Source organism: Theropithecus gelada, chromosome X, assembly GCF_003255815.1.
Source record: "Theropithecus gelada isolate Dixy chromosome X, Tgel_1.0, whole genome shotgun sequence".
NCBI lineage: Eukaryota > Metazoa > Chordata > Mammalia > Primates > Cercopithecidae > Theropithecus > Theropithecus gelada.
In genome coordinates, this window is record NC_037689.1 from 9048872 (window position 1) to 9076670 (window position 27799).

A 27799-nucleotide genomic window follows, 5' to 3' on the forward strand; every position below is an offset into this window, starting at 1 on the left:
AAATCTCAGAATCATAAGCTTTTCAAGTTGAAAGGAATTTTGAAGTTCATCTAGTTTGCCCACTTGAAAAAATCAGTTTTCTGTACAACATCTGACAAGCAGTTGTTCAATTTGTTTGTTTGTATTACTTCCAATGATAGGGAGTTCTCCACCTCAAGTCCAAAATATCATTTTGTAAATAATCTAAATCAGGTATGAGTGAGACTCTGTGTATGGTCCATCCTGGGCAATATTCCTCTCCGTCTGTGGACCTGTGAAACCAAGAAAGCAAGCTATATGCTTCCAAAATACAATGTTGGGGCAGGCGTAGGACAGATATTCCCATTTTGAAAGGGATAAAATGGAAGGAATAAAATGGTTGCAGGTCTAAAAAAATTGGCAACTCAGCAGGGCAAATTCCATCAGGTTTTCCAGGCCTGAGAATAATTCTCTGTGGCTAGGTGTTCTGTTCTCTGACCCTACCCACTTAGCTCACTGGAGTGTCAATCCCCCCACAATCCCCTGCATAACCAAGGAGGTAGCCCCACCTTCTGGAACCCAGGAGACAACTCCACCCTCTGGAACCGAGGATACAGTGCCCCTGCCCCTTGGGCCCACATGCTTTGGGCCTATAATGGCAATAGCAGCGTCTCTGGCCTCTGAGCCTCTCTCCGCAACCTTGCTGGCCTCTGAGCTACTCCTGGAAGTCATTCTTCCATTTTCTTGAAGGATAACACATGTTCACAGCTGAGTCGCTTTATCAGTGTGTTTCATGCCTATAAAGTCTGACAACCTTCCTTCATTTTATCCCATATCTGTCCCCTTCAGTCCAAGTTCAGTCCAATCTGACAGTGTTCTGCTGAAATGGTTAATCAGAGCCAGGTGTCCCACATCTCATCTCTCCAGCAAAAGTTTGTCCAGACACACCCTTGGTGTTCTCTGCAGGGCACACTTTCTTGTGTTTTGCAATATGGATAAGCTGAGAATTTTCTAAATCTTCTAGTTCTGGTGACTTTTTGCTTGATAGTTCTGTTATGGACTCCATTGTGTGCCCTCCACCCGAATTAACATGTTGATGCCCTAACCCCTAATGTGACTTTGGAGATAGGACATTTAGGAGGCAAAAAGGTTAACAGTGGCCATAGGGTGGAGACCTAATCCGATAGGATTGGTGGCCTTATAATAAGAGGAAAAGAAATAGATATTCTCTCTCTCTTTCTCTCTCTCTCTCTTTCTTCTCTCTCTCTCTTTCCCTACATGCACACATTGAGGAAAAACCACAAGAGTACACAGTGAGAAGGTGGCCTTCTACAAGCCAGAAAGGAAGCCCTCACCAAAAACTGAACTGATTGATACCTTGATCTTGGACTTTCCAGCTGTAAACTGTGAGAAAATAGATTTCTGTTTTTAAGCCATTCAGTCTATGGTATTTTTTTATGACAGCCTGAGTAGACTAACACAATTTCTTTCCTCAATGCATCACTTCCCTGTCACATACTACTATAAACAGCAAAGAGAAACCAAGATGCGCCTCTTATACTTTGCTTGGAAATCTCCTCAGTCAAATATTCAAGTTTATTGCTCATAAAGTCTACTTTCCACCCAACAGTAGGACAAAATCAGTCATGTTCTCTGCTACCTTATAAAAGTATTACCTTTCCTTTAGTTTCCAATACATTCCACATATTCACATAAGGCCTCACCAGAAACACCTTTAATGTTCATATTTTTAGAAACACTTGGTTCAAGGCAATCTAGGCTTTTTCTAGCATGTGTCTCAAAATTCTTCTAGGCTTTACCCATTACCCAGTTCCAAAGCCACTTGCACATTTTTAGGTATTTGTTACAGCAGCACCCCACTTCCCAGTACCAAAATCTGTATTAGTTTCCTAGGGCTGCCATAATAAAATAACTACAAACTGGATGACTTAAAACCAACAGTAATTTACTGTCTCACAGTTTTAGAGTCTAGAAGTCCCAAATTAAGGTATCTGCAGAGCCATGCTTTCTCCAGTGACCCTAGGGGAGGATCCTTCTTTGCCTCCTCCTAGCTTCTGGTGATAGCAGGCAAACTTTGGCATTTTTTGGCTTGCAGATGCATCACTCCAATCTCTGCCTTCATTGTCACCTGGTGTTCTCCCCTGTGTCTGTGTGCTCTGTATCTTCACAAGGTGTTCTCCTCTTTGTGTGTGTGTGTCTGTGTCCAAATTCCTCTTTTTTTATAAGGATACCAGTCATTGGATTAGGGCCCATTCTAATCCAATATGGCCTCATCTTAACTTGATTATATCTGTTAAACCTCTATTTCCAAGTAAGGTCACATTCATAGGTGCCAAGGGTTAGGACTTGAACACATTTCTGGGGGGACACAGTTCAATCACCACACATACTCATCCAGGGTGGGAAGCATCAACGTTTCCTTACAGAATAGGATGTACACAAGGAATATGAATTCCATTACCTCAATTGCTGAACCTAAGCAATGTCCATTTTACATATTCCTATGTATTCTGTAGGCAATTCGGACCATGAAATTAATATTATACCCAGGCAGAGCTCTGAATTTCTTCCACGCAGTACTGTGAAAGCTTGCACATTCTAGAAGAGCTCACTTGTCACTCTAGACAGGAATGATTTTAGAATTTGTTTCCTCCAGTAGACTATAAATTCCTTGATGGAAACAGCTACGGTTTATTCATCTCTGCATCTCCAGTGCCTACCATGGTAGATGATACATAATAGGTTCTTAGTAATTATTGGAGGAGAGGAGACTGGGAAGAAAAAAAAAGAAGATGCTTGTAGAATTACAATCTAGTGACTTGGGGAGTAGAAAGGTTCTAGGAGCTCAAAGTGCCAAAGCCAAGAGTATGTCACTTCCTCAGGACTCTCCATCTTCTATTCTAATCACCCTAGAGCTTTCCAGTGCCTTAATATACAATAAACATTACAATCACAAAGCAATCCCAGAACATGTGAGCCTTTAGTTCATCAAAATAGCTTTCCCTTCCAGAAGGTTCCAGGTCAAATCAACAGTAGCTTAGCACATAACCAGCATGCCAGAAGTGGGAAGGAGTGATCAGAGAGGGCTATGTGTAGGCTATGTCTTGGATAACTAATTCCTGTAAATTGATCAAGAATGAATACTTAATGTGCTAGAGCCCTCAATAGCTTTCTCTCTCTCTCTCTCTCTCTCTCTCTCTCTCTCTCTCTCTCTCTCTGTCTCCCCACTGTCAACTGATGTCAGGAAGAAAATATAGTTCTTTTTAAAGTCTTGTCATGCCTTTATACACCCAACTCATTATAATGTCAAAAATGAAAAGCTCTTTGTACGCCTATGTCTAAACTTCAGGGGAAGGCAGAGAAGGAGAAAATCAGACATTAACAGGAATTAGTGAAAAGGTGTAAGAGTCCTTGGAGTTTTTTGGTTTTTTTTTTTTTTTTTTTTTTTTTTTTGGTGCTCACCCTTCCCTTCTTTCAATCTCAGAACTGTTGCTGGTATACCCTGTGCCTTCCCTACAGTCATGAAAGTCAGACTGTGATATACAAATGCAGCATTTAACAAAAAATGTTAAGGCATGTTAACAAAAAATGTCAAACTCAGTACCATGAAAGAGGACACCAAAAAGGATGCCACTCCATGTGGGCAGGGGTTGTGTCTTGTTCACTATATCTCAAATGCTTTGAAAAGTGCCGAACACAAAGTATTTACTCAGTAAATATTTGTTTAATGGATTATTGAATGAATTAAGCTGATTAATCAGGAAACTGCTATAGGCAGTCAGAGCGTGGTATTCCTAAAAGAATACTCAAGGGATTCCTAAAAGAATCCCCTGAGATGAAACTGTTGTCCAGGTAAAGCAATGCTCTGCTCACCTGGCAGCCAGGAAGGGAAGTGTATACCTCCAGAAGGTAGTTAAAGCCTTATAGAATATTCCTTAGCCCAGAGTCAGAGCCTTATCTCCTGTCTTTATTCCCTGGCTAGAACATTTGGATATCACTGAATTTCCAACTTAATGCCTCATTTTGCTTACTACTTAAAGAGAACCAAGGCCAAGGCTAACAGAACACATTTTTGCTTGAACTAAGCCAATAGAGTGAATGGCCAAGCAATATAAAGATCATTACTCCTGGCCGGGCACGGTGGCTTGCGCTTGTAATCCCAGCACTTTGGGAGGCCGAGGCAGGCGGATCATGAGGTCAAGAGATGGAGACCATCCTGGCCAATATGGTGAAACCTTGTCTCTACCAAAAATACAAAAATTAGCTGGGCGTGGTGGTGCACGCCTGTAGTCCCAGCTACTCGGGAGGCTGAGGCAGGAGAATCACTTGAATCCAGGAGGCAGAAGTTGCAGTGAGCCACTGCACTTCAGCTTCTATTCCAGGATCTGCCCCTCTATTATTTTTCTTTTTGAAAATGACTGGCAAAACAAACAAAAACACACAAAAAAAATCCCAGGTCCCAGGTATTGGCTCCAGCTTTCAGTCTTCCTCTTCACACGCTCTGACACCTATACAGTAGGCCATTTTAGACTTAGCAGCAGATTTTCAGGCCCTCTTTAATCCGTCTCTGTGATTCATCCTCCATTCTCTCTTCTCTTTTGTTTATTTTAGATACCTGCAGCAGAAAATAACCCTTTTCTTGTTGGAATGCACTATTGGTACTCCAGCTACAGCCACCGGACTCAGCACTGCAATGTTTGTCGAGAGAGCATTCCTGCCTTATCCAGAGATGCCATCATCTGTGAAGGTACCTTTCTGATTCCTTTAGGAAGTGAAGCTCAGTGGGTAGATATAGGGATGAAGGAACTCATGTGGCTTTAGTATCATTAACTCACATTAGGTCACTGATTCTGGTGTGAGGTTAACCCTGACTGAGGAAAGAAAAAGGGAGGAAACTAGCATGAGGGGGATGAAAATAGAGGGATGAGTATGGGGGAATAGGACTATATTATCACAAGTGTTAAAAAGACAGAAATCACCTCATTCTTACCATCAATTTTCATTCAAGCTAGATAGTAAAAAGATTAGCCAGTAAGAATAAAAAGGAACTGGATTCTATTGGAAATAGGTTTTTGGAGGTACGTTAGAACTATATAGAATGCATCTGTGTTCTAACTTTCACAGCAGCTTAGGGAAGGGAATTAGAGTCCTCACTGTTACCAGATTCACACCCATCTTTTTTTCTTCTTCTTCTCACAGTGTGCAAAGTGAAATCTCACAGATTATGTGCTTTGAGAGCAAGCAAAGACTGCAAGTGGAATACATTGTCTATCACTGATGACCTCCTCCTGCCTGCAGATGAAGTAGTAAGTACCAGCCATGTCTTCCCACAGTCTGCCTCTCCCATCTCCCCTTCAACCAGGATACACAGGGGAAGGAAGACTTCTTCCTAACTCCAGATAAGCAAAGTCCCAGGCTCACAATCCAACTTATCTGGAAGAATGAACCTCCCTCTTGTCATTGTTCACTAGCATTGGAGTAGGGAGGGCAGGACTATGAAGAGCCTGGGTCATTTACCTAATGTCCTCCATGGAGTAGTACAATTATTCCAATTGGCCCTTCCTCTCCTTATATCTCTAACTTCTACCTCCTGTGTCTTTTTACCTTTCTGCAGAACATGCCCCATCAGTGGGTAGAAGGAAACATGCCTGTTAGCTCTCAGTGTGCAGTATGTCATGAGAGCTGTGGCAGTTATCAGAGACTTCAAGACTTCCGCTGCCTGTGGTGTAATTCTACGGTAAGACTCTTCTCATCTTCTTGATATTTAGAGAACTTAACTCCTGGCGAAGGGGTGGATTAGAGCTCGACCATGTATACACATAGATAGAAACCTAAGAATCCCTTATCTCAAAACAGGTTAAACAGATTCCATAGTATAAAGCTTAGTATCCTGCCTTTCCAGATCTGGCTATGGAGCCTTTGGGAGAAAGATTTAAGATCATCTTTGTTGCTTCTTAGTTGGTGAGGCCTACTAACAAATGGGAAAAGCTGAACTCTCTAATGGCAGTATGGACAATTAAAAAATAAGTTCTGAGTCTGCCTTTGAGAAACCTTCTCCCTTTCTCATTCACTATTTCCTAGGAACTTGTAACCTTTATTAATTAAAAATGGTTGATGATATTAACACATTATTATTGCCACTATATACTGAGTGCTTAATATACATGATCTCATTTAGTCCTTCCAATAAGCCTAAACCGGGCCTCATTTGTTCCCATTTTACAGATGAGGAAAGTGAGGGTCAGAAACGTGAAGTGATTTGTCCAAGGTCATTCAGCCAGTAAGCAAGAGTCTTGATTCATACATAATGCTGCAAAGACTATGCTCTTTTTGTTTTGTTTTGTTTTTTGTTTTTGAGACAGGGTCTCACTATGTTGCCCAGGCTGGAGTGCAGTAGCACAATCACAGTTCACTGCAGCCTCAAACTCCTGGGCTCATGTGAGGTGGGCTCCTCTCACCTCAGCCTCCTCAGAGTAGCCAGTACTACAGGCACATGCCACCATGCCCAGCTAAATTTTTAATTTTTAAGTCTTGCTATGTTGCCCAGGCTGGTCTCAAACTCCTGGGCTCAAGCGATCCTCCCACCTTTGCCTCCCAAAGTGCTGGGCTTACAAGCATAAGCCACCATTCCCAGCTGACCACACTCTTAACGACAACACTACCATGCCTCTAAACCAGTGGTCCTGTCCTCAACTGGGGGTAATTTAGCTCCCCAGGAGACATTTGTCAATGCGTGGAGACATTTTTTATTTTTGCAACTCAGGGTGGAGGGAAGTGCTACTGACATGTAGTGGGTAGAGGCGTGGGATTCTGCTGAACCTCCTACAATGCACAGGTCAGCCTCTCATAACAAAGAACTACCTGGCTCAAAATATCAGTAATGCTGAAGTTGAGAGACACTGATCTCGATTTCTAGCATTTTAGATGCTTCTCCAAAACTGAGTTTTCTAGACAAGAAGAAATTGAAGTATGAGCTTCTTCTTAGAAGACTCCAGTTGTCCTCGGTTTTTTTGTTTTTTTGTTTTTTTCTTTTTCTTTTTCAATGGCTTTTGAACAACCAGGCCAGGTTCATGCCCCCTAGAAACTGTGTAATTTTCCAGGAAGTGGCACTTGAAGATGTCAGAAATCTGGAAAGAATGGCCACTTGTGGAAAAGACAGCAAAGTCTCAGCTGTCACTTCCCAGCTGTTTGATCTTAGGCAAAACCCTTGACCTCTCTGAGCTTTGGTATCCTCATTTTTAAAATGAATTCAATAATGTCTTTTCTACCTCACACACCTGTTGTTATAAGGATTGAAGTGTAATATTAGATTATTAGTATTAACTCTTTTATACTGCATGTAAATTCCCCATTCTGTAGGCCACTAAGGTTGTACCTTAGGACTGGTGATTTCTCAGTGCCTGTAGGTGGGTATCTTCTGAAAGCTACCTTTGAAAGGATCAGAGTTCTGAGGCCACACTGAGGGACAGTGTAGGCTCAGAGTAGAATGGGGGTGTTCAGGTGAGTTAGGGATATATGTATGGCACCAAATCTCAGTAAGGGAGATTAAATACTAAGGATCTAAATCTTGGTATTGGAACTCAAGACTGATCAATGGTATCCTTTCTCTCCCCCTCCTTTTTTTTCTCTGCTCTTCTCTTGTCGTTTCAGGTGCATGATGACTGTAGGAGACGGTTTTCCAAGGAATGTTGCTTCGGAAGCCATCGCTCATCAGTCATTCCTCCCACTGCTCTAAGCGACCCCAAAGGCGATGGTGAGTAGTTAAATCTTAACCTCAGAAGCACATTGGGGATGGAGGGAAGGTGCAAAGGCTGGGAAGAAGGACTGCAATTAAATTATTCTCCTCAAACCGTCAAACATTTTTGGGAAGTAGGAATGTGCTTGTGTATATAGATAGCTCCTGATTCTCTTACCTTTGGGGTTGTGAATGTTGTTCTTTCTGATGTATATGTATGTGGGCACGTTCTCTGTAGCTCGGTCACAATTGTTTCTGATCAGAATTGATTTCAGCTTTTTCATGATTTCCAAACACTGGATAAGTCATGAAATAAGTTCGTGTCCAGGTGGTCAAGGAAGAACTCCATGAAGGCCAGGTTATTTTACTTTTAAAATGGAAACTAACACCAATGTTGTTCCTAAATATGAAACTAACATGATCATTACCCCAACACTCTTCATTGATGCTTTGTCAATTCCTGGACACTAGTAATTTATTAAGAACTCTATTCTCAAGGTGTCTGAAGGCTACAGAAAGATCTAAGACATGGGCATTGCCAGAGCTATTGATTATTGTGGATTCGGGCTATTGATATAATACAACAATTAACAATTTAATGTGTCATATGCTAAGTGCCAAGGGAATGGTAGAGACATTTGGAAATGAGAAAACCTTAGGAATGTTAACCATTTAGAGGAGGTTGAGCCGAAAGGAGGTAGTAATGAAATCAATGCAGCAAGAATAAACTTTGTATAGAGTCTTCTATCAAGAGGTCTAGCAATGTTAGAACAAAAAAAGCAGGAGCCAAGAGGAAGGGTATTTTGTACAGTTTTTGTGTTTGTTTAAGAATAAGTAATACATGGAGGTATCATGATGTAAGGAAAAAAACAAGAGCCAGGCAATTATGAGCTTTAGTTACTTACTAGATATGTGATGTTGGGTTAGTCACTTACATTCTCTGAGCTTTGCTTTCCCCAACTGTAAATGGGAATGAAGCTATCTATTGTGAGGATAGATGATAATATGTGAAGGGCCTAAGTATCTAAAAACATAACCTCAATGGACCACAAAATTAAATCCCTTGACTTCTTGGGCAACTAAATACCTAGTCTCCTAGCCTAATAAAAAGTGCAGACCCCACAGGGATGATTCACTCTTTGGCACTTGCCTTTTGAATTCACCTCTCCTTGCCTACTTTTTCTTCGCTTTTTCTGAGAGACTCTCCTTTTTGCCATTGACTTGTTCATTTGCTTCTACCATTACTCATTATTAAAGAGTGGGAGCTGTCAAGATCAAAATCACATATCATAGCTTAAAAGACCTAACCTATTTTACTAACACTAAGAAATTTAGAAATCTAATATACTTACCACTGACAGGCTACTATTTCACTAAGCCAGAGAAGAGATACACTGCTCATAAATTTCAGTTTGTGTATGGTTAGTTTCACCCTATATATGGTCAATTTCACTTACTGGAGGAAAGTTCAAATTCTTCCTGGAATGTTTTAATCTATATTTCTCTAATTTGCTAATTTGTCCACCTCTGACATATGGGATATCCACTGATCCAAGAGTGATTAGTGAATCCTCATTTCACTGACTTAAAAATTATCCCCATATCGATGCTAGTTGCTCACTTCATTGCCAGGGAAGAGCCAGCATTAGCTGGAAGCAGAGAAAGGAAAAGAAAGAAGAGTAGATGGTTTCCTTAGAGAACAGAAGGGGGCAAAGATTCCTGTAGCCGTTACAACATAGTTTTAGAACTAGACATACCACATGTGTATGTGCATGCTCATATATATGCTCATGCACACACACACAGCCACTCTAGATCCTTCCAGTTATTTTTCCAACCCTAACACAGATATAGCTAGACCTTAGTACATGGAATGAGCCATCCATACAGGTTTCTGAAGGCAAGTATACTCATATGTCCCCATAATAACATGTAAAGACACAAAACTGAATTCACTCAGGTATACATGCATATATTATTATCAGATCTACTCAAATAGTTACCCACATGGAGTCATCCACCAGGTAGTTGACCAAAGAGGTGATGAGATTCATGACTTAGTAAATAAGAGATACTTGCCTAGATAGGAGAATGAGGGACTAGGGAAGATGCAATTGATACAAGAGGAAAAGTAGCAAACTGGTCAGCTAAGCAAAATCAGGCTGGTAGTGAAATCAACCTAGTTTTGAATCTGAGACATTTTGCCCACCCCCACAGGGACCTGACAGATATGTCTTTAAGCAGATGGCCCACCTCAGCATGCCACAAATGACCCTAAATACTTGTTAAGAGGGTTGCCGCCTCTCCTTTGTAACTGGGCCAAACATGTTCTGTGTTTCCTGTCTTTGCCTTGGTGTTTTTAAAATTTATTTCTTCCTATCCTATATCACTTCTTATGCTTGTTGTAGCTTCTCAAATGATGGCACTGTTACACTTTCTTTTTCTTTCCACCAGTAGTACGATATTATTGCTTAGGAGCACCTGGGCTAATCTATTCTTTTTGTTTGGTGTCTTATTTAACATCCCATGAGTTAGCTTTTAACTTTTCCTCCTAGTGATCTGCATTCCTGATCCAATTGAATCTCCCTCTCTGCCAACACTTCTTTCTGTCATGCGCTACTTGTCCTGGAACTTCTTAGAAGTGTCTTTCAAGGCTTCCCTATCTTCTTGACTCTTTCTTTCTGGCTTCTTGGCTGTGGTCTTGTGCCCTTTAATGGGTAAGTTTCCTACTGGAAGGTCCCTTCCCAGAGGAATCTTTTGCATCTTCCAGTCATAGAATCTTAGCGATGTAAGGTCCTTAAAGATGGTCTGGTTCAATGCCCCCTGGCTGAGCTAGAGAATCCTTTCTTCAGCACCCAGCTGAAGTCATGAAGGCATCTAGCTCATGACTTTCTGAGAAAGGCCTTGCTAGCGTTGAGTCACACCCATCTGTTCGCACATGTATTTATTCAGTCAATAGACTCTAATTTCTGAGAATTCCTTCCAATTATCCCTTTTTCCTATTCAGTCTGCTTGGTAAATTCCTTCTCTTATCTTTTAGGGTCCAGCTCAAAATCAAACATTGTCTTCTCTGTTTAACAGCTTCTGTAATGGCCTCTTCCCACTCTCCCAAACAAATCAATTACTTCTTTGACTATAAACCAAGAACACATATCTCAAAGCACCTAACACATGACGTTATAATGGTGTCCATCTTCCACCCCAGCCTGTGAACTCTCTGTATCCTTAGCACTTGACTCAGACCTGGGTATATGGTATACGCACAGCCAAGATTTGTTACATGAATCCATTAATAAATTTACATTTACTGAATGAATGTATTACTGTATGTAAGGCTCAGTGCTGAGCGATGACTAAGATAGCAGCACTGGCTCATATGGAGAAAAAATAGTGAAGTGCAGTGGTTGTTGTATCAGAAGCATCTGAAAGGCGTGTTAAAACACAGATTTCTGTGTTTCAGACAGTCTGAAACACTACCCCCAGAGCATTTGATTCAGTAGATCTGGGTGGGGCCCAGGATTTTGCATCTCTAACAAGTCCCAGATGCTGCTGATACTGCTAGTCCTAGAAACACACTCTATCATTTACTATATGCCCTTGGACAAGTTACTTAACCTCTCTGTGATTAATCTGTCATTTGTTTTCTGCCAATAAGGAATAATAATTGTACTTAGGTGTGTCATGAAGGTTAAATTAGTTGACATTAGTAAAGGAGGATTTTTAAAGTACAGGAAGAGAATGGTAAGCCAACCTATGCCAATTTCGCATCTTTCTGTGGAGTGAACAGAATAAATTTGAGTGGGACAGTTGGCTCCCTGTTTAGGGTGCTGTGGTTGTATTAATGCAGCTCAAAGAAACATGAGCTTTTTTCGAAAGGTTCTTTCAGGCCGTTGACTCATCAGGAGCTTAAAGTCAACTAAATCCCCTAAGCTCTTTTCACACTTGATGCTGCCAAGTCAAGTTCGTATTGTCCTGTTCTGGTACAATTTATGTCCTTGAGCCTAAAGGGCAAGCTTCACATTTATTCCCTTTACATTTCATCCCTGGACTTTGACCTGTCAGCCTGTCAAGGTCATTTTTCAATCTTGATTCTGTCATGCAGTATCTCTTCCTCCAGCTTTGAGTACTTCAAAGTTCATAAGCCAGCCTTCTATGTTTCCATGTGAATTGTCAGTTAAAATTGTGGAATAATACTGGACACTCCCTTATGATTAACATCATTCTATTCAAAAGCAACCTTGTGGAAAGGATTGTTTACTGGTTATAAATCTTCTCAACATTATTATATTCCTGCCCTCAGTGGCACCCATCTTTGTCACCTGGTTCACAAGATTCTCTTGACAAACTTGGCCTTGCTCAAATTCAGATATTCTCTGCCTCAGGGGGAAATGCTAGATGGGGCTGCCCCTGTAGTCTCCTGGGACTGCCTTCCTGCCGGGCCTACTTCCCACTGTCTTCCCATCTGTGACCAAATGAGGTTTGATGCTAAAGTTCAAGTCGCTTTAATTACAGAATTTTCTCTCTAAGCTTCCTATGCTCACTCTAGTTTATACCCTTATGGCTATTTCATTTATGGACAGCGTTAGTGTAATTCTTTTTTCCTACTTCTTAATTTAATTCTTGTCTAGTTAATATATTCACATGGTTCAGTTTTTTTTTATTTTTTATTTATTTATTTATTTATTTTTTTTTTTTTTAAATTTATTTATTATTATTATACTGTAAGTTGTAGGGTACATGTGCATAACGTGCAGGTTTGTTACATATGTATACTTGTGCCTTGTTGGTGTGCTGCACCCATCAACTCGTCATTTACATCAGGTATAACTCCCAATGCAATCCCTCCCCCCGAGCAAACTATCACAAGAACAGAAAACCAAACACCGCATGTTCTCACTCATAGGTGGGAACTGAACAATGAGATCACTTGGACTCGGGAAGGGGTTCAGTTTTTTAAAAAAGAAATACATATATACACATAATACTTAATGAAAACTCTTGCTGCTATCTTTTATCTTTTCTCTGATCTTCTCAATCTCCTACAGCCCCCATATCCTCACTCACAGTTCAATACTGCCATTACTTTCTTAAATACCTTCCAGTAGTTCTTCATGTATATACTAGTAAATATAAATAGATATTCTTATCCACCCCTTTTAATACTATGCATATTGTTCTGCACCTTGCTCTTTTTCTCCTTCACAGTACATTTTGGAGATTTTTTCCATATCAACAAATTGCTTCCTTGCTCTTTTTTACAGTTGCAAGATATTCCACTATATGGATATACCATAACGTATTTAACCAGTCCACTATGATGAATAATTTAGTAGTTTTCAGTCTTTTGCTATTACAAATAATGCCACAATGAATAGCCTCATACATATCCTTTTACATACACGTCTATATGAAAAATTCCGAGAAATAGAATTACTAGGTCAAAATGCATATGCCTCTGTAGTTTTCATAGATACTGTCAAATTCACCTCCATAGGGCTTGTGTCACTCAGCACTTCCATTCTTAGTCTATGAGAGTGCCTATTCCCCCATGGCCTCCCCAATCAAGTGTGTTTGTTTGTTTGTTTGTTTGTTTGTTTTTGTATTTTTTTTTTTTTTGCCAATGTTCTAGACAAGAAAAAAAAATGGTAACGTGGTCTAGTTTTAATTTGCATATTTCTTGTTATGAGTAAGTTTGACCATCTTCTCATCTTTAGGAGCCAAGTTATATTTCTATTTCTCATGAGCATGATGATTGGCTTTTAAAGGTTCATTTTCATCTAAACACTGGGAAACTAAGTTTTTGAATGATTCATTTTGAAGATAAGGAAACTGAGGCCCAAATAGTACACAGTGGTTGGTCTCACTGCCACTGCTGTCTCACCGTTAGAAAGGAACTGCCCCCAAAGGGCCTTTGACACTAAACAAAACAAAAACACTGGGGGCATAGATAGGTTTATTCCAGGACCCCTGGCAGGGAAAGTGCTTGCTTCCAAGCACACCTCAGAGAGCCACTAGATGTTGGCAAGAAGTTGCTTCCATGAGTCCTTTAATTAGGGTGCATACCCAAAGTCACATGCTCACCTAGAGGGTGTTGATAGAGGGTTGCAGAGTGAGGAAGGGAAGCACAGAGCACAGACAGGTTCTAAAACAAGGGAGAGGTAAGCTTTGGGCTAGGCCATGAATTGGGGCCTGCATTGTTGGTTGGTAGGGGAGCAAGCACATAAAAAGTTAACACCTTTTGACTATTTTATTTAAATATCTTAAGACCTGACTCGTAATGTTTCAAGTCCATGCTGAACAGTCTTCCGCTTATTTTTGCACTGCTTCCTCTAACATCTTGTTGCCATTGAATCTGTCCCATGTCACCTCTCTGACCTCATCTTCTGCCACTCCCCCCTCACTCACTTCACAACAACCATACTATTCTCTTCACTGATCCTCAGACAGTCTAGACAGTCTCCCTTTTCAGGGTCCTGGCACTTATTCTTCTTCCTACCCCCAAAAGAACTCTTCCCCCAGATATCTGCATTGCTCACTCCTGCATTCATTCAAGTTTCATCTCAAATGTCACCTCCTGAGAGAAGCCATCCCTGACCACTCTGTCTAAAATAACACAATCTCTACCCGCTTTCCCTACTTTATTTTTCTTCGTGACAAATTCTTTTTTATAATTATTTGTTATGGTCTGTCTCCTCCATTAAAATATAAGTTCCACAAGGGTAGGGACTATTTCTATCTTGTCCACCACTGTATTCTCAGGACGTAAAGCAGGCACAGAGAATGCCCTCCATACATATTTATTGAATGAAGGGATTAATGCGTCTTAACTACCATTGTGTCAACATATTACTTTAGTAAAAATAAGTTGGAAGGGGTACTACTTTTGGATAACGTGTTCAGGGAAAGTAACTACTTCTGAGCTATGCTAGTGAGGGGACCCAGCTTCTATAAGACTCCCTTGTAGCTGTCAGGCCTGTCAAGTCCTAAAAATTTGGTGCATGACTGGCTAGCTGGCTTAGGATGCCTTCAAGCTCCACTGGCCAGTGAGTGGGAATTGGCCCATAGAGGAAACCTGCCTTTGATTTTTCCAGGCAAACCAGTCATGAAATCTACTCAAGTAGATTTCCTTCAGGTTCCCTTCCACCCAAGCTAAAACAAATGGGTCTTCTCAACCCACCTCCTCCCACCCCTGCTGAGGAGTGAGCCACATGCTTTTTGCCCTGTGTATTTATTTTTGCGGAGGCATCCCTGTCAAGCCACAGCTCCGAGGTCTAGGGGCTCACTATTTGTCTAGCATCTCTTAGGGGGCCATTGCACACTGCCTGTCTCCCTGCCAACAGGCTCTGAGACTCAGCATGAGTTGGCAGGCCTTGGTTATTTAGACTGCTATAACCTCACTTCTCCATGGGTAACTAAAATATTGGGGATTATTAAAAGCCTCTCTCTTGTTCAGATAATTTTCCTATAGTCTTGTTTCCCCCGGGGAAGTTGATGAGATAATACAGATTGCTCTGCAACTGCCTTAGAGAAGTGATTACAGTTCTTTGCTTCATCCCACATTGATATGTTCTGTTATTTAGCTCCTGGCTAAATGACAGCCTTTCCTTCTCCCTTCTCCTGACCTAGTATCTTCTCACTATAAGAACTGAGGTATCCTGGGCAGAAAAAGGACTAGTTGTGTGCTGGTCTTCTTCCTGGGTTCTCAATCCTCTCCTTCCTCAGTTTCCTCACAGTTTTACTAATCCTTGGTTGTGGCACCAATTTCTTTATTCCTTATGTTCCAACATACTGTTGTGTATGAGTTTCTCTCCTGAGCTTGAAGGTAGGGACTATACCCCTAGCAGTATCTGGCATGATGCTTGGCATGTAGTAGTGGCTCAGCAAATGTCATTTGTCTGACAACAGCTGGACAAATACTTTTAAGCCCTTCTGGGTGGTATCTTGACTCTGCTCCTCATTCGCAAAAAACTGAGACTCATACTCAAAAAGTTATTGCAAAATGTGATGTTAAGTTATGTCTCGTTTCCATCTCAACGGGTCTGTTCTTTTTTTTCTTCTTTTTCTTTTCGTTGTGTCAGGCCAATTAGTAGTATCTTCGGACTTCTGGAATCTTGATTGGTCATCAGCCTGTTCATGTCCCTTGCTCATCTTCATCAACTCCAAAAGTGGCGATCATCAGGGGATCGTCTTCCTCCGAAAATTCAAGCAATACCTTAACCCATCTCAAGTGTTCGACCTATTGAAGGGTGGACCTGAAGCAGGGTAAGCATGTACCCCATGAGTATGATTGGGTACGTAAGGGAGTCTTCCCTCTATACATTCTAAACCAGGATAGGTTTCTTGGAATCAGTTCTGTATTTGGGCAGGAAAGATCTATTTTCTCAAGTCAGGACACAAATGCATAACTCCAGAGCCTTTTGGGTTGGCTGGTAGGAAGGCTCTTAGCCCTCTCCCAGAAATCCCTTCAAGCCCAGGTCCAAGCCCCTCTCAGATTTGCTTTATCTTTTTTGGTTGGAAAACGTAAAACTACACCTCCTAACCTCAGAGAAAGAGACAAATGGACACTGCTGTCTACTTTTCCTGCCACTCTCTTTCCCAGGACCAAATAGATATATCTCCTCTACAGACCTGTTTTATTTTGGGATCATCTGGCTGCTCAGTTCTGGTTCCTGTGAGCCCACTGGCCACCATGCAAGGCATCTTCCTGGGCCTCAGCAAATGGGTCTGGTTAGGTTACTAGTGTTTTCCAGAGCAAAGCTGGGCACAGAAAGAAAATGAGTTGAGGCAAAGCCTGATCTCTGGGATTGTCTATGGTCTTAGATACACAGAGAGATAAGGGTTAAGGGAAAGAAGGCAGGTAGTCTGTTAGCAGAGTGCCAAAGCAGCAATCTTATATTGTGGGAAAAGTTACAAAACTCAGCTGTTCATGAAATGACCCCCTTTCCTTTTTGTCCTTCCAGGCTGTCTATGTTCAAGAACTTTGCTCGCTTTCGCATTCTGGTTTGTGGTGGAGATGGCAGCGTGAGCTGGGTCTTATCTCTGATTGATGCCTTTGGATTACATGACAAGGTAAGTCCCTGGGTGACTCAGTTTAGCCATTGCTAGAAAGAGTAGGGGTGTGTAACTGCCCATCCCAAGAAGTCCCAAGTCTTTGCTCTCCCTGTCTGTAAAATATGTTTCCCCCAGGTTTCATATTCAGCCTGACTGGTAGATTCCCAATCTAAGCCTGCTCATCTAGACTATTTTCTGGTTGTCTATCTGTGTGACATTGACAGAAAGAATGAGCAGTGCTCTGTTCCCTAGGCTTCAAAGTGAAGAGTTGAGTTGAAGTAGAGGAGAGCAAACAAAACAGAAGTGGTCTTAGACAGAACTCAGTCCCGAATTTCCTTCCCCTCCTGAGCCCACTGATTTTCTTCCTTGAGTCTCAAGAGTGGCAGAAACTTTCCTCTATGTCTCCTTGCTGTCCCTAGGCAGCCCCTTGCTCTTCTCACTCCAATAGCTTTGTCTCCTGACGTACTTCACCTCCTTGGCCCAGCCCAGATAGAAATTCGCAGCTATATTTCTCTTTTATAAGCATGGCCATGAATATTGTCATATTCCAGCAAGTTTTCCCTTTACTTAGTAGATTCTGTGTTGTTAACATTGGGGTCCAACTCCTTAGGGAAAATTTCACCCAATTGCAAACATCTTCTCATTACCTTCCCCAGAATCTGAAGTCCCATAAATCCACTGACTTTAAGACCATAATTCTTCCCAAAGAGTACCCTCTAGGTTCTTCCACGGGTGAAGCTTGGTAGAAAGACTGTCTGAAAAGGGTGTCTCCTTTTGTTCTTGCAGTGTCAGCTGGCAGTCATCCCACTTGGAACCGGCAATGATCTGGCTCGTGTCCTGGGCTGGGGTGCATTCTGGAACAAAAGCAAGTCACCTCTGGACATCCTCAACAGAGTGGAGCAGGCTAGTGTGAGGATCCTAGACAGGTAAGTGGCCGAAAGACCAGGCCCTTGTGCCTCTTCCTATCCCACATCAGTTACATCACCTCAATCAGGAATACTTTAACTTCTCTGACAGAGCCTCATTTCCTTTCTGGCTTCAGTGCAGAGCCATTTGTGGGTTGGGTTGGGCTTGTCTCTTGGGAAGCCAGGGTCTACCATGTATCCTTCAAACATTATTGAAGCCCCTCTTCAAAACTAAAGGATCCTACTGGGAAGTCAAGGCTGCAGTGGGCCATGATCACGCCACTGCATTCCAGCCTGGGCAACACAGTGAGACCCCACCTCAAAAAAACAAAACAAAACAAAGCAACAACAACAAAAACAAAAACGCCAAAAAAAACTAAAGGATTCTAGAGCAGGGGCCCCATGGATAAAGTTCAAGTGTTCTGTGAACCTTCTTCAAATTGCAGAGCCAATGATCTGTTTAAGCATATTCTCTCTTGGGGAAAAGTCTATCATTTCATCAGATTTTCAAAGAAACTAAAAAAGGGATGAAGGTTGACTTTAGAAATAACTTGCTTACATTGTCACTGCTCTAGAGAAGAGCGAGTACTACCATCCTATTTCCTGAGGATAAAAAGACTTTCTATGCTGGTGCATATATGAACATTGGATTTATTGCTGCCCATAAGGATCTCCTGGGGAGCCTTTTAGAAACATCAACCTGGGCCCCACCACAAAGATTCAGTAGGTCATGGCAGGGCCCTGGAATGTGTATTGTACAAAAGAACCTCAGATGATCTTGATGGTTACCTCTGGTTAAGAAGCACTGCTCTCTGAGAACCCTGTAAAGGGAAGGGAATTCCTTCCATCATACTGGCCTATAGAAGTCATGAGACAGAGGTTCCTCTTATGGTATACCTTGAGATCAGGTGACCAGAGATTTCTCGGGCACCCCCTACAACCCACTTCCCCCCACCACATAAACATTTTTACTTCTATCTTCACCTTTGAAGCATTAATTTTTACCAGTGATGAAACAGACCCTTAAATATCCGTCTTTGAAATTCATTTCAGATGGAGTGTGATGATTCGTGAGACTCCCAGACAAACCCCACTGCTAAAAGGACAGGTTGAAATGGATGTACCACGATTTGAGGTAACTACTGTCCAGCTGTAATTCAGACCAATATATTTATTACACAGTGAAATAATTGGCAAAACCCAGAGAGAAGTGTTTGCATTGTCCATGGATGAGGATGAGATCATTGAGGGTTGGTGACATGTCAGTCAGCAGCTGTTTACCAAGAACTATGTTAGGCATTGGGGATATAATTCATTCACCCATTTATTATTCACTCAAAATATTTACGGAGTAACTACTTTATGTGAGATATTATTCTAGGAGATGTTCTTATATGCTAGTGGGTAAAGAAGAATGACATAGTCTACTTGAAGAGATGGAAAAATAAATTGTTTTAGTCAAGTAGTATGAGTGTTAGTACATAAGGAAGTAGAGGGGGTTGGGAACACATAGCAGGAAGATCTATCTGAGTCTGGGGAACTCAGGGAAAGCTTCTCAGGAGGAGTGCCATTTCAGAAGAGACTTGAGATCCAGAGAGAGTTAACCAGGAGAATAAGAAAGGGGAGGGTTTTTCCACACAGATGGAACAGTGTGTATTGTTCCAAAGGCAAGAGAGAGCATGGAATATTCACGAAACTGAAGTACATTCATAATGGCTGATGCATAGGGGCCAGGGAGGGGGCATTCAGGGAGACTGACTAAAGATGAGGCTAGAGAAGTAATCAGGGGCCAGGCCAGGAAGGGCCTGATAAACCACAGTAGGAAGTTTGGATTTTATCCCAAGAGCAATAAGAATTATAGAAGGATTTTTTTTCTTATCTTATTATGAAAATTTCTACATTGATGAAAGTTGAAATGGTAGTTCTACTACTAACATTTTCCTATGCATGCTTTATCACATATCCAGTCATCTATCCAGTCTGCTATCTAAGAGAAGGGGTTTAAGTAGAGGAGTGCCATGGAATGTGGAGAAACAATTGAAGGAATAAAAGACTAAAGGCAAAGAGAAAAGCTAGGAGATTTTGTAATTGTCTAGGCAAGAGATGATGGTGATTTGGACTGGTAAAGTGGTAGCAGGGATGCATAGCAGTGGATACATTTGAGACATACTGAAAAAATAGAATTATCAGGTCTTGGTAGATGTTTGAATGTCAAGGGTGACAGAGAGGAAGGAGTAGAAGTTGTAATTAAGAACACAGACTCAAGAGCCAGACTACCTGGAATTGAATCCTGACTCTAAACTTATCGTCTTTCCCTTCTCTGGGCCTCAGCCTGTGAAATGGAGATAATAATAGTCTTTATCTCATAAGGTTGTTATGAGGATTATATGAAGAAATATACATGTAGCTTAGAACAGAGCCTGGCACATAGTCAGTACTATATAAGTGGGTGCTGTTGTTATTGGTAGTAATATTATTAAAGACGTTACATTCTGGAATTGGAAAGATGTAGATTTGAATCCATCTTTATTCCTTACTAGTTATGTAATATGAGATTGTTTGTTCATTTGAAACATGAAAGAAATAGTACCTCCTTCATAGGAGGTTGTGATTATTAAGAGAAAATGAAATACATCTAAATTTTTCGAATGAGCATAGATCTAAGATCATCTCTGTTGACCTTCAACAAGAATTCTTTGATCATTATCATCTCTAGAGAGGCAGTTGAGTTGCTGGTAGAGTCAGTAAGCAACAATGAGGCTGCGGGGGATGAGGATGGGCAGCACACTGTGTTATTGTACTAAGATTCCAGGGCTTAAGAACTCCTTTTACCCCTAGGCTGCTGCCATCCAACACTTAGAATCTGCAGCCACCGAGTTGAACAAAATCCTGAAGGCCAAGTACCCCACAGAGATGATCATCGCAACCAGGTTAGTCTTCCTTTGGCTCTCATTGTTTGGGGCTGTTCCCAGGTCAGACATGGGGCTCATTTTGATAGCTGAGGGTGTTGAGGCCAAGGAAAATATATGTTTATATTCCCAAATCAGATTTCTCCCAACTCAAGCCCCCTGAATGAAAGGTTTAGGAAAGAAAGATGGCATTGAGGTAAAGTCGTCTGCTGTTCCAAAAAGTCAAAATTGCAAGCCAGAGATTTGGAAAGAGGATTATAGTAGGGAAACACAACATTATGGACCATTTAAGAGCATAGCGTAGCTTCCTATAGTATAGACACCTTGCTTTCCATCTTTTACATCAAGAAAGGTCTCTGTAATATCTACCAATAGCTGCTTTCTCATAACCTGAGGAACACATTCCCCCTTCTAAATATATGGGTCATTTGTTCTTCCTGGGACTTCTTAGGGGGCTCCTGCCCAGTCGACTACACTCTCCTTTGAGAAAAACTTCCCACAGAGAGAGTCCTCCCAATATAATCATTTGTACTAAATTAGCTGGGCCCTTGAAACATAGCTGATTGACCCTGGGTGAAAACCTGACCCAAGTTGGACCAAGTGAATTCTCTTTTCTGGAAATTCAGAATTTAGTACTAAGAAATGCTGGTCAAGCTTTCTTAGGTACTTGACTTGGGAAGTGGTATGAAACTGGACTAAAGTAGGGATGGAACATATTTCACAATATGTACAGAAAAAAAAGCAGAGAGAAAAAGGCTGGGAGGAGAGGGTGAGAGAGAGAGGACAGATCAGGAAAGAGAGAGAGGAGCAGGAGGAAGATGGGGACTGATGATGTAAGAGAGAAGGGCTCTGGGCCTCATGGTTCACGTAACATTGTACCATCTATCTTATCTTTCTAGATTCCTGTGTTCAGCCGTGGAAGATTTTGTGATTGATATTGTAAAGGCCTGGGGTCAGATAAAACAGAACAATACAGCAATAGTGTCTGTGATTTTGAAAGTAAGTTTCCATTCCTTTTGTCTTACACTCTTTGTGGAGCAGCCAGGGGCCCCTTTTTAATAAAAAACAAACATGCCTCTCACTGGGAATTGTAAAAGAAAGGAAAGGAGGAGCAGCTATTAAGCCTCCCTGATGAGGAAGGTCCAACCTCATTGAATTTCCGTCTTTTGCTAAATGAAGGATGGCCCTCTACATGCATACACACATACCATGTACATGCCAAACATCTGCCCACAACTAGACACAAGTGTACATCAAGCAGGTATGTGCATGGCTGTACACCAGAACGTGCTTGAAAGTATGTACATACGAATACACACTACAAATACATTCACATTCACCCCTCTAACAACAATAGCCAACATGTATATATATAACACTTACTCTGTGTCGAGGACTGTTCTGTTTTTAATGTATTAATGTATTCAATCCTCACAACTACCCTAGAATATGGAGGCACAAAGCAGTTAAGAAACTTGCCTCAGATCACAAACTATTAAGTGATGAAGCTAAGAATCGAGGCCTTAAATCATGCAGCAGATGTAGGTCCCCAAACCTACACACATACAAAGACACACACCCACCAAGCACCTAAGCAGGGGCACATGCATATCCAGAGGAGCATGCCCATAAAAATCCAGAAATGTTTGTCTTTCCTCAAGTTTGCATGTTACACATTGTTTTATAGGCCAGTTTGACACAAGAAAGACTCAGCTATATACACTGACGCATGGGGCCACTCTGAAACAAATGATATGGGTTTGATCTCCTAACACACTTTGGTTATCTCATCACATCTACCCACCTACTTCTTTCTCTAAGTACTTCATCTTCCCAAATGTGGTTTTCTATGCTCAACATTTATGGACAACTCTTACCCCTCCCTACCCTTCCCCATATCACCACCACTCATCGTTCTGTCCTCTCAAGCATGGGTCCCTCATAACAAAGACCTGTCTCCTTCCTTTCTATCTAGAGTGACTTAATGTATGATAAGCTCAGTGTCCTGATCGATGTCCTGGCTGAGGAGGCAGCAGCTACTTCTGCTGAGAAAAGTGCTACAGTATATGCAGACAGCAGCAAGGGAGATAGGAAGCCCTTCGTTCTTCAAATAGACCATATAGCCAAGTGCAAGTTGGAGCTGGCCACAAAGGCCCAGAATCTCCAGAAATCCTTGAAACTCATCATATTCCAAGTTGAACAAGGTAAGGTGGCCAGGGTTGTAGTGACTGAGGTAGGGGAAAGAAAAAGTTCCAGAGGATGATTTACTGGTCTCACTGACTCCAGGTTTGCTATCTGACTCTGCTACAAAAAGTTGTCTAGATTCTGCATTCATATTGCATACGAAGTCAACATTCAGACTACTGATTTGAAAAGCCTCAGTCCTGCTAAGCTGCCCCTTTGCCTCCTCCTATCTCCCAGACAGTCAACTCCTGCTACTCATTTTTGGAAACCAACACTCATCCTATACAATTATATTAATAGATGCTAAGTGGCCTGGTTCAAAGCTCTATCAGCTTCCACCACCAGCCATAAGACTTTTTTCCTCCTGCTCCTGTTTCTTTCCAACCACTGAGCCTATGACTACTTTAGAAAGAAAATGGTGTTCATCTCTGTATGTGTTGTACAGTATTAATCAGGCACAAGGGCCCTGAGAGTGGTCCTGACAGTTCTGGCATAATTGCCATTGCCCAGAGCTCACAACAGTCTGCAAACTTCCCAACTCAGAATGAAAACTCTTCAACTCCCTCAGTTTCTTCATTGAATGTTTTGCTGACCACTTCTTTCCCACAATACTTTGAGAAACAGATCAGAAGGTGGTATAAGACTGAGTGTGTTCTAACTAAGCTATTGGAACTGAGCAGAAGTCCCATGCAGCAAGGAAGTCCGTTTGGCTGGCCCTTGACTTTTAGTCATGGTGCCTTGCCCTGCCTTGGTACCTTCAGGTACAACCTCAGCCAAGTTTTCTAGAAAGAAAGAAAATCTCCCTTCTGCACAGTGGAAGGATTAAACAGTCAATTTGCCTCTATTTCTATAATTAGTTTCCAAGCAGTGGGGATCAGATTAAACTGATGTAGCCATAACTGTCACAACCAACCCTCAGTCTGCTCCATCGGCATATATGTTAGATTTAGAGGTGTCGCTTGTGGCTATGAGATAATAAAAGACCTCCCTGGTAGGGGTAGAGATTGAACCTATGAGCTTTGACACAGGCTGAGACTAAGCATCTCAGCTATACAACATATAGGCTGGTGAAAGGAAAGAGACTTCCCAAATGTTCCAGATGTGGAGTGAGACATTCGAGTGAAAGAGTGGCACAGTCCTAGAGGCTCAATTATAGACAGAAGCCATGTAAGTGAATCAACTAATAGAATGGAGGTAGAAGAGCAGAGGGTTTCCCATGCTGATACCCCAATCCACAGCCACAAACTTCTAGTCACAACCACATGTACTGGGTGACAGAAAAAGGGAGTAACCAGTAAAACAAAGAAAGCTCAGGCATGAATATGAAAAAACAGCAACACTGTAAGTAAGCTGAGACTACAAACAGTATCATGGAGGAAACGTGATGGTCAAATGGGAGTCTCCATCATCTACCCATTAACTAAACAAAATAGATGCTCAATAAATGTTCAATAAGTTTAATTAATCTTTCTTTCCTTCCATCTTCTCTCCCTCTTTCTTTCCTCCCTCCTTCCTCCCTCCCTTCCTCCTTTCTTTTTTGCTTTCCTTCCTCCCACTTTTCTCTATAGTTCTGGATGAGGAAAGCAGACAGACAATATCTGTTAAGAACTTTAGTTCAACTTTCTTCCTGGAAGATGACCCAGAAGATATTAACCAGACAAGCCCACGACGCCGTAAGGATCTTTCTGTCTTCTTCCCTTATTCTAGCCTTCGTCACTGTTGTTTAGTTCCCAAAGAATAAGTATGTATTTTTTTATGCGTCCTCTTTTAGCCATACTCCTGCAGCAGTTACCCCTCCCTCTTTCCCAGAAACTCACACTATAAGATCCCATGCCAATGTCCAGAGTAATGACCTCATTAGGAACACTGAAGAGGTTGGCCTGATGAAATCCAAGATTTGAAGCTGTTTTCACTGCCAGCAAGCAAGCAGCCCAGCTTTATTCTCTTCTCAGTGGAAGTCCCTATCCATCCAAGAGGATCCCTCTTTGGAATGAGAACCCTTAATATTATCTAGGAGAAAGTCATTGAGCTTGACCGTGCCTCCACAGAGAAAATGGGGTGAAATACAAGTGAGGGGAAGGGCTTTTTTGTTTGTATCCGACACCCAAGTGATGTCTGTTGTGTCTAGGTTCTCGTCGTGGCACTTTGTCTGCTATATCTTCTCTCAAAAGTGAGGACCTAGACAACCTTAACTTGGATCACTTATATTTTACACCTGAATCTATGTAAGTATTTAACTCTATCCCTGTTTAATGGCTTCTTTCTTTCTCTTGTTAAGAGCACAATCTCAGGATATCCATAATCAAATCCTTTCTCTTACTTACTAGCTGTGTCACCTACACAAGTGACTAAACCAATGTGAGCCTCAGTTTTCTCATATGTAAAATGAAGACCATTGTAGAACTTGCATCATGGGTTTGCCGTATTTATTACATTTATATGTGAAAAGTACTTGCACTGAGTAGTGCTTGGCACCCATAATTAAGTGTTATATGCATTTGCAGTTATTATTGGTATTATTATAAACAATTAATAAATGTTAGTTGTTGTTATTACAGAGGACTTGCTGTTTTTCACTGTTGCCCTTAACAGTAAAAGGTTGAAGATACTAAAAACTAAATGGTCATTAGTTAGGGGACTAGGCAACAAATCTAAGGACATCTGTCTCACCAGTTCTCCCTCTTTAGAATATCCCCAGCAGCCAAGTTCTGCCACATTTACTCATTCTGAGTTCCATTAAGAAGATCAGCTTGGACATTAGTTAGAGAATCTCCAATCTCTGGACTGTGGCTGAGGGAGGCAAATCTCATGTGAGAGATGTAGGGTCAGTATAGTAATGAATAAAAAAGTAATCTAAGATTAAACAGCTCAACTGCATCCATTTTAATTTCTCAAAAGGACACAGTTAGCAATTATTTATGTCTTCTTAAATAATTTATTTAAGAAAACAATTTTTATTCCTGTCTCCAACCCGCATTCTTGCCCCCACACTTCACCATTGGCTCAAATTTATGTCTGAGCTCTCATGGATCTACCTAATGAATTTTGATCAATAGTGCACTGGCAAGTGTTTAACAACCTGCTCTCTTGCGGGAGAAAGCCCTGATTCATTTATGGTGTAAACCCTTCCACCATGGCCTATTTAAATTACTGATACAATGCCATTGAATCCGGAGTTGGAAAGAGCTATGCATAATCAGTTTACATGAGCTGGTGCCAACTGGCTATGGCACACCACTGGTTTTGATGTTGGCACCCTAGATGGACACAGGAAACTTGACAATTGGCTTTTTGTTATGGACATATCTACCCTCTTTTATCAGTCTTTCCTCCCAAATGTGTGGTCATTTTGCCCTTTGATGTCAGACATCACTGAGAGCAGTTGTGCAGACTTAACTGTCATGGCATGCTTGTGTCTAGGATATTCAAAAGTTCTTTATAGGAATAAGCCAATGACTGTATTTCCCTTAATACTGCATATGAAGAAAATAGGGACCACTCATATATGAGGCCTCCAAAGATGACTAAAATCATGAATGCTGCTTCTTTATTATGAGTTCCAATCCCACTGAAGCTTCCCAACTGGCTAGGCACTCCCTCTTACAGCTAATCAGCTAGTTGTTCACACAAAAGGATATCTACATGTGCCTCTCAAAAATGTTATAGTTAGTGCCCAGTGTGGAGGGGGCCTTTCCTCAATGGTTTTCCATCATGCAGATTCATCTTCATGCCCAATGATAGCGGCACTTCTTTCTTGCACCAATGTCTGTCCTCTTCTTTGATTAATTTCAGACGCTTCAAAGAAAAATGTGTCATGAACAACTACTTCGGAATTGGACTGGATGCTAAAATTTCTCTGGACTTCAACACCAGAAGAGATGAACACCCGGGGCAATACAAGTAAGGAAAGAAACTCCCATCCCTACATGCAAACACACTATCACAATATACATACGTATTCCTACATTCTCTACCTCTCAGACAAGCAACAGAAAGAAAGGGACCCATTGGAAGTAAAATGCATTTGTCCCAAGACTAGTCTAGCAGAACAGTGTGTGCCAAATGTTGGATAACTGCGCTGGCATCCTAAGCTTGGAGCTGCCTTCAAATCCAGACCTGTGGATTTCTATGTAAACACAGCTACCTGTGTTACTGTTACTGAGAATAGATTATGTTGACTCAATTTAGCAAATTGCCCATCTTTGTTCTGTCTGTGAGAGTTTAACCAGGTTTCAGTAGTGGCTTCAGATCTGTTTTCACTAGACAAAGTTGCAAAGTATCAAATATCCCTCTATTTGTTATTGGTGTTCCTAACCTGGTTCCCCTGGACCCGTTAATTGTACCCTATCCAGTGTTGGCCTGCATGGCACCTTCTCGCACTTTCATACTTCAGACAAGACCTAAGTCAGTCTCAGAGTTCTTGTGGTACATTGAAGCTATAAGTAAAAAGCATGATACCCCACCCCACCCTTGCCACTGCCACTAGAGCCTCTTTCTCAAAGCAGGCCTGGGCTGAGAAACAAGAACTTTGTCAGATATGTGATCTGCAAATATTTTTTCCCAGTCTGTTGCTGGTCTTTTCATTTTCTTAGTGGTATCTTTGAAGTACAAAAGTATTGAATTCTAAGGCAGTCCAATTGATCAGTTTTTTCTTTATGGACCATGCTTTTGGTGCCATCTGTAAGAAATCTTTGCCTAACCCAAGATCTTAAAAATTTGCTCCAAAGTTTTCTTCTAAAGTTTGGATTGTTTTAACTCTTATTAATACATTTAAGTGTATGATCTACTTGGAGTTCATTTTTATGTATAGTGTGAGGGTCTAAGGTATGAGTCTAAGTTTATCTTTTTGCCTGTGGATATCTAATTATCTCACCACCATTTTTATTTATTTTTATCTTTTTATTTTTCTGGAGACGGAGTCTCGCTCTGTCGCCCAGGCTGGAGTGCAGTGGCATGATCTCGGCTCACTGCAACCTCTGCCTCCTGGGTTCAAGCAATTCTCCTGCCTCAGCCTCCCAGGTAGCTGGGATTACAGG

General features: G+C 41.4%; 1 protein-coding gene across 1 annotated transcript in view; it reads left to right on the forward strand.

Annotated features, from left to right (window-relative positions):
* DGKK (diacylglycerol kinase kappa) overlaps window positions 1–27799 on the forward strand; it is a 106114-nt gene that overhangs the window by 58838 nt on the left and 19477 nt on the right. The window contains exons 5-18 of the mRNA XM_025372835.1: window positions 4591–4726; window positions 5179–5285; window positions 5594–5716; window positions 7630–7732; window positions 15793–15976; window positions 16675–16783; window positions 17552–17691; window positions 18724–18805; window positions 20509–20600; window positions 21479–21578; window positions 22555–22783; window positions 24332–24436; window positions 24892–24988; window positions 26556–26663. Of these exons, the coding sequence (XP_025228620.1) occupies window positions 4591–4726; window positions 5179–5285; window positions 5594–5716; window positions 7630–7732; window positions 15793–15976; window positions 16675–16783; window positions 17552–17691; window positions 18724–18805; window positions 20509–20600; window positions 21479–21578; window positions 22555–22783; window positions 24332–24436; window positions 24892–24988; window positions 26556–26663 (1715 nt within the window). The remainder of the gene's footprint in view (window positions 1–4590; window positions 4727–5178; window positions 5286–5593; window positions 5717–7629; window positions 7733–15792; window positions 15977–16674; window positions 16784–17551; window positions 17692–18723; window positions 18806–20508; window positions 20601–21478; window positions 21579–22554; window positions 22784–24331; window positions 24437–24891; window positions 24989–26555; window positions 26664–27799) is intronic.